This window comes from Panthera uncia (assembly GCF_023721935.1).
Source record: "Panthera uncia isolate 11264 chromosome B3 unlocalized genomic scaffold, Puncia_PCG_1.0 HiC_scaffold_1, whole genome shotgun sequence".
NCBI classification, from domain to species: Eukaryota; Metazoa; Chordata; class Mammalia; order Carnivora; family Felidae; genus Panthera; species Panthera uncia.
The window spans coordinates 119,222,947-119,233,715 of record NW_026057582.1 but is presented as its reverse complement, the minus strand read 5'-3'; the positions used below and the strand labels follow the sequence as shown (position 1 = coordinate 119,233,715).

General features: G+C 45.9%; 1 protein-coding gene across 2 annotated transcripts in view; it reads right to left on the bottom strand.

Annotated features, from left to right (window-relative positions):
- ATP10A (ATPase phospholipid transporting 10A (putative)) overlaps positions 1-10,220 on the bottom strand; it is a 191,310-nt gene extending 181,090 nt beyond the window's left edge. The window contains exon 1 of one of the 2 annotated variants that reach the window (XM_049613943.1): positions 9,046-10,220. In XM_049613943.1, the coding sequence (XP_049469900.1) occupies positions 9,046-9,521 (476 nt within the window). In that variant the 5' untranslated portion in view covers positions 9,522-10,220. The remainder of the gene's footprint in view (positions 1-9,045) is intronic. The other variant, XM_049613944.1, reaches the window with a different exon arrangement.
- Between the last annotated feature and the right edge of the window lie 549 nt (positions 10,221-10,769).

Below are 10,769 nucleotides of genomic sequence, written 5' to 3'. Positions count from 1 at the left end.
CTTAACCGACTGCGCCACCCAGGCGGTTAAGCGTCCGACTTCAGCCAGGTCACGATCTCGCGGTCCGTGAGTTCGAGCCCCGCGTCGGGCTCTGGGCTGATGGCTCGGAGCCTGGAGCCTGTTTCCGATTCTGTGTCTCCCTCTCTCTCTGCCCCTCCCCCGTTCATGCTCTGTCTCTCTCTGTCCCAAAAATAAAAAACGTTGAAAAAAAAAAATAAAAAAAAAAAAAAAAAAAGTGGGAGATTAAGGCAAAAGAGCATGATTTAAGAATAAGAGAAATCAGTGACTCATTATAAAGGAACAACATCAGAATCATAGGAGTCCCAGAAGACGAAGAGAGAGAGAAATAGGGGTAGAAGGGTTATGTGAGCAAATTATGGCAGAAAACTTTCCTAACCTGGGGAAAGACACAAAATCCAGGAAGCACAGACAACTCCTGTTAGATTCAATAAAAACCAACTATCAACAAGGCATATCATAGTCAAAATCACAAAATACGCAGGCAAGGAGAAAATCATGAACTCAGCAAGGGAAAAAAAAGTCCTTAACCTACAAGGGAAGACAGATCAGTTTTGCAGCAGACCTATCCACAGAAACTTGGCAGGCCACAAAGGAGTGTGGCAGGAGTGTGGCAGGATATATTCAACGTGCTGAATCAGAAAAATATGCAGCCAAGAATTCTTTATCCAGCAAGGTTGTCATTCAAAATAGGAGAGATAAAAAGTTTCTCAGACAAACAAAAATCAAAAAAGTTTGTGACCACTAAACCAGCCCTGCAAGAAATTTTAAGGGGCCTCTCTGAGGGGAGAAAAGAGGAAAAAAAAAAAAAAAAAAAGACAAATGAAGACCAAAAGCAACAAAGACTATAAAGGACCAGAGAACACCACCAGAAACTCCAACTCTACAAGCAACATAATGGCAATAAATTCATATCCTTCAGTACTCACTCTAAACGTCAAAGGACTAAATGCTCTAATCAAAAGACATAGGGTAACAGAATGAATAAGAAAACAAGATTCATCTATACGCTGTTTACAAGAGACCCACTTTGACCTAAAGACACCTTCAGATTAAAACTAAGGGGATGGAGAACCATCTATCATGCTAATGGTCAACAAAAGAAAACCAGAGTAGCCATACTTATGTCAGACAATCTAGACTTTAAAATAAAGAATGTATCAAGAGATGCAGAAGGGCATTATATCATAATCAAGGGGTCTATCCACCAAGATGACCTAACAATTGTAAACATTTATGCACCAAATGTGAGAGCACCCAAATATATAAATCAATAAATCACAAACATAAAGAAACACATTGATAGTAATACCATTGTGGTATGAGACTTCAATGTCCCACTCCCAGCAATGGACAGATCATCTAATGAAAAAATCAACAAGGAAACAATGGCTTTGAATGACACACTGGACCAGATGGACTTAACAGATATATTAAGAATATACATTCTTCAGAGCACATGGCGTTCTCCAGAATAGACCACATAATGGGACACAAATCAGGCCTCAGCAAGTACAAAAAGATCGAGATCATACCATGCATATTTTCAGACCACAACACTATGAAACTCGAAATCAACCACAAGAAAAAATTTGGAAAGGTAACAAATACTTGGAGACTAAAGAACATCCTACTAAAGAATGAATGGGCTAATCAAGAAGTTAAAGAGGAATTGAAAAAGTATATGGAAGCTAATGAAAATGATAACACCACAACCCAAAACCTCTGGGACGCAGCAAAGGCAGTCATAAGAGGAAAGTACATACCAATCCAGACCTTCCTAAAGAAGGAAGAAAGATCTCAGATACACAACCTAACCTTACGCCTTAAAGAACTGGAAAAAGAACAGCATATAAAACCCCAAACCAGCAGAAGACAGGAAATAATAAAGATTAGAGCAGAAATTAATGCTATTGAAACCAAAAACACAAAACAGATCAATGAAACCATAAGCTGGTTATTTGAAAGAATTAACAAAATTGATAAACCACTAGCCAGTTTGATCAAGAAGAAAAAGGAAAGGTCCAAATAAATGAAATCAAAATGAAAGAGGAGAGATCATAACCAACACAGCAGAAATAAAAATAATAATATGAGAATATTATAAGCAATTATATGCCAATAAAATGGACAATCTGTAAGAAATGGACAAATTCCTAGAAACATATATACTACTAAAACTGAAACAGAAGAGATAGAAAACTTGAACAGACCCATAACCAGTAAGGAAATTGAATTAGTAACCAAAACTCTCCCAAAAAACAAGAGTCCAGGGCCAGATGACTTTCCAGGGGAATTATACCAAACATTTAAGGAAGAGTTAACACTTATTCTCTTGAAGCTGTTCCAAAAAATAGAAATGGAAGGAAAACTTCCAAACTCTTTCTATGAAGCCAATATTACCTTGATTCCCAAACCAGACAGAGACTCCACTAAAAAGGAGAAGTATAGACCAATTTTCCTGATGAACATGGATGCAAAAATCTTCAACAAGATATTAGCCAACTGAATCCAACAATACATTAAAAAAATTATTCACCATGACCAAGTAGGTTTACACCTGTGACGCAGGGCTGGTTCAATATCCACAAAACAACATGATTCATCACATCAATAAAAGAAAGGACAAGAACCATGTGATCCTCTCAATAGATTCAGAGAAAGCATTTGACAAAATACAGCATCCTTTCTTGATAAAAACCCTCAAGAAAGTAGCGATAGAAGGATCATACCTCAAGATCATAAAAGCCATATAAGAAAGACCCAACGCTAGTATCATCTTCAATGGGGAAAAACTGAGAACTTTCCCCCTAAGGTCAGGAACAAGACAGGGATGTCCACTCTCACCACTGTTTTTCAACATAGTATTGGAAGTCTTAGCCTCTGCTACGACTTTCACTCTTCACAGATGATATGATACTCTATATAGAAAACCCAAAAAATTCCACCAAAAAGCTGCTAGAACTGAGTCATGAATTCAGCAAAGTTGCAGGATATAAAATCAATGCACATAAATCGGCTGTATTCCTATTTACCAACAATGAAGCAACAGAAAGAGAAATCAAGGAATTGATCCATTTACAATTGCACCAAAAACCATAAAATACCTAGGAATAAATCTAACCAAAGAGGTGAAAAACCCATACACTGAAAACTATAGAAAGCTTATGAAAGAAATTGAAGAAGACACAAAAAATTGGAAAAATATTCCATGCTCCTGGATAGGAAGAACAAATATTGTTAAAATGTAGATACTACCCAAAGCAATCTACACATTCAATGCAATCCCTATCAAAATAACACCAGCATTCTTCACAAATCTAGAACAAAAAATCCTAAAATGTGTATAGAACCAGAAAAGACCCCGAATAGCCAAAGCAATCTTGAAAAAGAAAACCAAAGCAGGAGGCATCAAAATCCCGGACTTCAAGCTATACTACAAAGCTGTAATCATCAAGAGAGTATGGTACTGGCACAAGAACACACACTCAGATCAATGGAACAGAATAGAGAACCCATAAATGGACCCACAAACGTATGGCCAACTAATCTTTGACAAAGCAGGAAAGAATATCCAATGGAATAAAGACAGTCTCTTCAGCAAGTAGTGCTGGGAAAACTGGACAGCGACATGCAGAAAAATGAACCTGGACCACTTTCTTACACCATACACAAAAATAAACTCAAAATGGTGAAAGGCCTAAATGTAAGACAGGAAGCCATTAAAATCCTTGAGGAGAAAGGCAAAAACCTCTTTGATCTTGGCCACAGCAACTTCGTACTCAACACATCTCCGGAGGCAAGGGAAATAAAAGCAAAAATGAACTATTGGGACCTCATCAGAATAAAAAGCTTCTGTACAGTGAAGGAAACAAGCAGCAAAACTAAAAGGCAACCGACGGAATGGGAGAAGATATTTGCAAATGACGTATCAGATAAAGGGTTAGTATCCAAAATCTATAAAGGACTTACCAAATTCAACACCCAAAAAACAAATAATCCAGTGAAGAAATGGGCAAAAGACATGAATAGACACTTCTCCAAAGAAGACATGCCGATGGCCAACTGATACATGAAACAATGCTCCACATCATTCATCATCGGGGAAATACAAATCAAAACCACAATGAGATACCACCTTACACCTGTCAGAATGGCTAACATTAACAACTCAGGCAACAGTAGATGTTGGTGAGGATGTGGAGACAGTGGATCTCTTTTGCATTGCTGGTGGGAATGCAAGCTCATGCAGCCACTCTGGAAAATAGTATGGAGGTTCCTCAAAAAATTAAAAACAGAACTAACCTACAACTCAGCAATTGCACTACTAAGTATTTGTCCAAGGGGTACAGGTATGCTGTTTCGAAGGGGCACATGGACCCCAATGTTTATAGCTGCACTATCAACAATAGTCAAAGTATGGAAAGGGCCCAAATGTCCATCGATGGATGAATGGATAAAGAAGAATGTCCACCGATGGATGAATGTCATCAATGGATGAATGGAGTATTACTCGGCAATTAAAAGAATAAAATCTTGCCACTTGCAACTACATGGATGGAACTGGAGGGTATTATGCTAAGTGAAATTAGTCAGAGAAAGACAAATATCATATGATTTCACTCACATGAGGACTGTAAGACCCAGAACAGATGAACATGATGGAAGGGAAGCAAAAACAATATAAAAACAGAGAGGGGGACAAAACATAAGAGACTCTTAAATATGGAGAACAAACAGAGGGTTACTAGAGGGGTTGTCAGAGGGGGGATGGGCTAAATGGGTAAGTGGCATTAAGGAATCTACTCCTGAAATCATTGTTGCACTATATGCTAACTAATTTGTATGTAAATTTAAAAAATTAAATTAAAAAAAATTTTTAAAAAGACTATATTTAAGTCATTACAAAGGGAATGGAGGCAAAAGGGGGGGGGGACATTATACAATGACTCAGGCAGAGTATGGAGCAAAGAGAGGGTCACAGGACAAGGGAGCCAGAAGGGGAATGCAGACCTGGGTTCAACAGCCCACTTGACAATTTAGGAAACAGAGTGCAGGTGAGGCAGGGGGCTTATGCAGCACCCCCACCTCAAGTTGTACCCTTAGGAGACCTGATCTGTTTCTGGGAGCAGGGATCAGGTTTTCTTGTTTAATGAAGTATTACCCACTTCCCTTAAAATTGAAGACAAGGATGAGAGTGCTTTCTTACATGCATGGTCCCTGCTTCTTCCCTTTGGCTCTCCTGGGCAATATTCCCTTCTCAGAATGTTGCTTCTTCAACTTCCTTATCAATGTCCTTCTCAGACAACTATTCTCTGCTTTCCTGCCCCCATCACCACTCTCCAGGCTGATTCTGTGTTCCCATGTCCTCTCCTCCTTCAGCCCTGCCAATCTTGCACCCTTCAACCATTTGTTCCCCTCTCAGCCCAGGCCTCTGGTGACACCAGCCTTGTCCCAGATGGCTGCTCAGTAAGCCCCCTTTCTTTCCACCTGTGGACCCTCTGGCCAGCCGCAGCCAGCACCAAAATGGTCTGTATGACCAAGAAGGCCTTTCTACACCCTCCCCAACCCACTAGACCACAACTGAGTGATGCTCAAACTGACCATTTCTACCAGCTGGGAGGCCACTGATAGGACCCGACCCCCAGGATCACCCACCTCTCTATCTCTCTCTCATCCCACTGAGCATGGCTCAGGAGAATTTTTCTAAATACCACAGTATGAAATCCATGAGAGGATACAATGGGCTCAGGACATGGAAGCAAAGGACTGCTTCTCAAACTTCTGTGTGTTAACAAAGCTTTGATGAAGACACCAGCTTTCCCACCTCCACAGGCTAGAAAGCATGGGGTGGGGGCTTGGGGAAGTTGCATTTCTCACAAGTCTGATGGGGATTCTCATAAAGAAGGGACCCTAGGACTATGTTACTGAGAGAAACACCACATAAATAACTGACACACTGCAGGCTATAGTCAGAACACAGACAATGTCCAAAAGAAGCCACCATCCAGAGACAGTGTCAGCAGATAAGGCTTCCCCAACTAAACTTTGCTCATGCTCTGCATTTACACATGCTTTGACTAAACACCCCTCTGCACATCAACCAGAGCAATGATGCAGCACAGAACAGACCTTGACTGCTCACAACTGTGCTTCCCATTGTCTCTCTAGTAACCAAAGGCACGGAACAAACTTTGGCCTGACATAAAATAAGTCATCTTCTGGGCCACTCTGGCTGGTCCCAATGCCAGGCACCTGAGATCCTGGGCTTCAAGAATGCACCTTACCCCCCCCCCCCCAAAAAAAAAAAAGTTATGGCCTGGTTGCAGTCTTAGGCTGCCCTGACCCTGTCACGTGTCCCACCACCACCACCACCATCCTGTGTTCTCTCAACTGTGGCATCTGCCCTTCCCGTCCCTTGTCTGGCCACATCCTCCCTGGTCCTCACTCATGCCCTCCTCTGGGAGGCCTCTCCTCACCTGCATCCTGCAATGCTAGGCTAGGAGCCTTGTCCTGGCCCCAGCCCATGGACACGTCCTGCATAGTGCAATCAGTCCCCACAGTAAGCTCCGGGCAAGACCCAGCCTCCTCCTCTTCTATCCCAGGGTGTGGCTAGGGCCTGACATGGTGAGGAGCAACTCAGGGCACTGGTTTTAGTCAAAGCACAGAACTTTCAAGGCAGCTACACACAGCCTGGAATGCAATGGGTGCACAAGTCACCATTCTCAGAGGACAGGGGAGGGCTCAGAAATCCACATTACTCACAGCTCAGTCCTAAAAACACCAATCACAGACTTTCTAGGCCTGGAAGAGTTTGGCTTCTGAACAAGGATGACTGTCCTCCAGATAGTCTTCGTCTCCACAAACAGCTACCACCCCTCTTGCACATGGGACCTTCCTAAGGAAAGGGCCCCTTCTCTGCCCAGGAAAGCATTCAAGAAATTCAACTTGGGAGCTGGGAGACATTTAGCAACTTCTCCTGAAAGCACCATTATCTCTGAGGACCTGCCCCTGAGGGCTGTACTGATTATTTAAGAATCCCAGTCTGGTCAGGGTAGAAGGTGAGGAGAACATGGACAGGTGTGGTCCAAGGGGAAGATGAAGGTTTCAAAATCCTATGAAACCTTTTGAAGTCAAGTAAAGAGAATTGTGTTTGGGTACCACTCTATTTTCTCATCTGCACATTTGGGGTGATGGTGGTTTTAAGGGTCAAATGACATAATGGATTAAAAACACTCTGTCAACTGAAAATATACTATATTTCCTGAGGCCTAAGTATTTCTGAAAAGGAGGCTACCGGAGCTACTGGCTCACTAATAACAGGAAGTGGTGTGTGTGAAGACTCAAACCTGCGACAGTCCCACCAGAGTTCTGTCTTGCAGAAGGCAGATGTACAGCTCCCAGAATCCTCACACTAGGGACACAGGATGTCTGTATAACAGATGCCCCCTCCCTTCTTAACCTCAGGCTTCTTGTGACCAAGAGCCAGGAAATCCCACAGCCCTATCCACATCATGCTTGCCTACTGGGCAGTGGGTGCCCCTTGAGAACAAGAGAACATTACTCAAAGTATGAGACATCATTAAATAAGCATCACTTCTGTGCTAATTAAACACTCAGATTCCTGGGTCCAATCCCAGATGAGTTTGGTCAGAAACACTGGCAATGGGAGCCTGAGAGTTGTAATTTTTAACAAACTCCTCAAGTAATTTTTATATAAATTTAAGAAGCACAAGCACCGCAATGTTGGAAAAGCTGTAAAACTGACAAGACCTGGGTTAAATTCCAGTACCACTTCACTACGTAGCAGCTGTGTGGCCTTGGGCAAGTTACTTAACTTCTCTGAACCTCAGTTTACTCATTTGTAAAATAAGTATGAAGCACAACCAATGTTGCTGGGAGGGTCAGAAATACTACTCTGCATCTAAGTTATCCTAAAAAGTAGGAATAACCATGACTCCCATCTTTTAGGGGAACAATCTGCCACTGAGAGCACAAGGTATTTCCTAGAAGCCCCTCACATGTGACGGAAGCCAGACAAGACTAATGTCCTTAACTCAGCGGCCCACATCAGCCCCCTACACCAGGACTCAAGCAAAGTGAAGAGGAGGGAAAGATGGGATGAGCTTTGGAGAGAAGTCCAGACCATCTGCCTTCCTGAGGGGTTGGATTGTTGAGGTGGGCTCAGCTACTGGGCACAGCTCCAAGATGGATCTGGAGTGGCTCTTTGGGGGTGGATAGTCTAAAGGGAGAAAAGACACCAGTCACTCCGAGCCTGAGGGTCCAAAACTCTGGGTAGGTGCAGGGAGTGAGAAAAAGCCCAATGGAACGACATTCCCTAATACCAACAATGGGCAGGGCTGGAAAACCCCTCAAAGCCTCAGTCTTTACGTCTAGAAACGGGCTAATTTTTAGAAAATTAACAACAAACAGTCAACTATGGAATGGTGCTCAGTGGGTGGCCTGCTCACAGCTCACATCAATGGATGGCAGCTGCTATTATTACCTCTGCTTTTTTAATATGTCTGTGCTGGTCACACCAAAACTTGGTGGCAGTTTCACTGTTGTTCCAAGAAGAGATGTTACCTAAGCCTGAGCTTTAGGTACCTGTGTTGGTTGCTAAACTTGTTAAACAACCTATCCTATAGAGCCTCATGGAAGACTGGGGCTAGGACTTCAAACCAGAGCACGGGGGGGGGGGGGGGGGGGGGGGGGGGGGGGGGGGATGGATTTCCCTCCTTTTTACTTAAAAGGCGGGAGCGGTGGGGATGAGGACGCCCAGCGGCCGCTGGATTCCAGCCCTGGGATCATTCTGGTTCGGACGCGGCATCTCCGTGCCAAGCAATCAGGGACAGGGTACCCCCCGCGCTCCCAGGAGCAATGGAGGTCGGACCCTTCGCCCCCACTCGAGCGGCTCTCTGGGCACACCCCGCCCGGTGCCATTCACACAGCGCCCAACACCAAGTTATCGGAGAGCCGTGGCCCTGAACTGACCCCGCGCTCCACTGCTCCGAGCGCCCAACTCACCGGCTGTAGACAAGGCAGCCCAGGTGGTTGATCTCGTGGTCCGAGCGGTGGCGGCTGTAGTCCTCCCACAGGTCCTTGAAGGCCGTGACAGCCAGGATGAAGAGCACGGGCGCCAGCGCCAGGCCGGGCTGGAAGGCATTCACCGCCGGCACGAAGTTGAGCAGCGCTATGAAGACGAAGTACACATTTGCCAGGCGGTGGAACTGCTCGAACAGGTTCTTGGGCAGGAAGGACAGTAAAGTGTACTTGGTGGTCTTGAGCCGGTTGTCTGCCAGGTGCTGGGTGCCCCCGCGCCGCCGCCGCCGCGCACCCTTGGTCGCGCCCGCCGCGGGGTCCTCGACGCCCGGGGGCGGCAGCAGGTTGGAGCGCACCACGCGCGTCCTGCCGTCCCCACGCCGCCGCCGCCGCCGCCGCCGACGGCGACGACCCGGGGACCCGGGCTCCTGGGCCGCCGCCGCCGCCAGATCCCGCTCCATGGCCGCGTGTCGCCGCGCCCGGCTCCTCCGCCGCTCGCGCCTGACCGCGCCAGCCTCCTAGGTGATCATCGCCGGCGGCTCGGGCGCGGCGGCGCGAGCTCCCAGCCTGCGGGACGCAAGGAGACGGCGGTCAGCGCCCGCCCCGCCCAGCCCGCCGGTCCGCAGTCGCGGCAGGGCGCAAGCGGGGCGGGGCGCGCGCCGCATAGAGCCCCCTTGTACTGGCGCCCTCCCGGCCATTTCCGCCGCCGCAGCTCCTGGCCCCGCCTTGCGCCACGACAGGGCTGGAGATACCGCAGATAGCGGGAAAGAAAAAAAGCCCGAGCTGGAAACTTAGAGCAGTTTGGTTTCGTTTCCCAGAAGCATCAGTTCAGTCCAAGAACGTTAGGAACGCGCCTTGTCTCCGGTAGGAGAGAGGAAGCTGCAGACTGTGAGAGAAAAGGCACCGCAGTTCCCTGGCAGCTGCCAGGCTCTTCTTGGGCCAGCCCTGCTTCCTGGGCCCAGGACGAGGAAACAGTTTGGGGACCCGGGTTAGGAGCCTCCTTCTGGAATCAGCTAGAATCAAAATCAAAATGAGCCATGGCATACCACTGCTCCAATTTTTGAATCTTATTTATCGAGAATATCTGCTTTAGGGGAGAGCCCAAGAAGTCGGAATTCCGTTGCCTCTACGCCCTTCCCTATCCCTGCTCAACCTCCACCTACTTTCAGATTCACTTCTTCGGTGAACTTTTTCTTTTCCCTGATCATAGCCGCCTTTCCTTACTTCCCTAAATAGGCTTTTCTTTCTTTCTTTCTTTCTTTCTTTCTTTCTTTCTTTCTTTCCTTCTTTCTTTTTAATTGAAGGGAGGACTATTTCGCAGTGGAAAAGAAAGACAGGTTTGCAAGTATTTTTCTTTTCCTCTCTGGAAAACCCCGAGAGCTAAAATATCCCTGTGTGCTGCAGTTTTGAGGTGGCCTTTATGAGAAACTGTGACAGGGAATTGAAAGTGGCTGTTGGGAGGGCAGGTGAAGACCAGCGGTGGCAGAAGTTTGGGGCAAAGGCTACCCTTAGTACTGATGGGCAATTGGAGAGTGGAGCAGGTAAACGATGGGTGTAGGAGAATATGCTGGGTATGGCAGAAGATATGGGGGAGTCCCCACTCCTGCAATAATGCTCTCCCCCAGATATACCACAGCTGTGACAGTTAGCCTTCTGCTTTGGAAGTACAGAGATAAGAAGCAGAGATTCTTGCTGAGGAGACTCTGGCT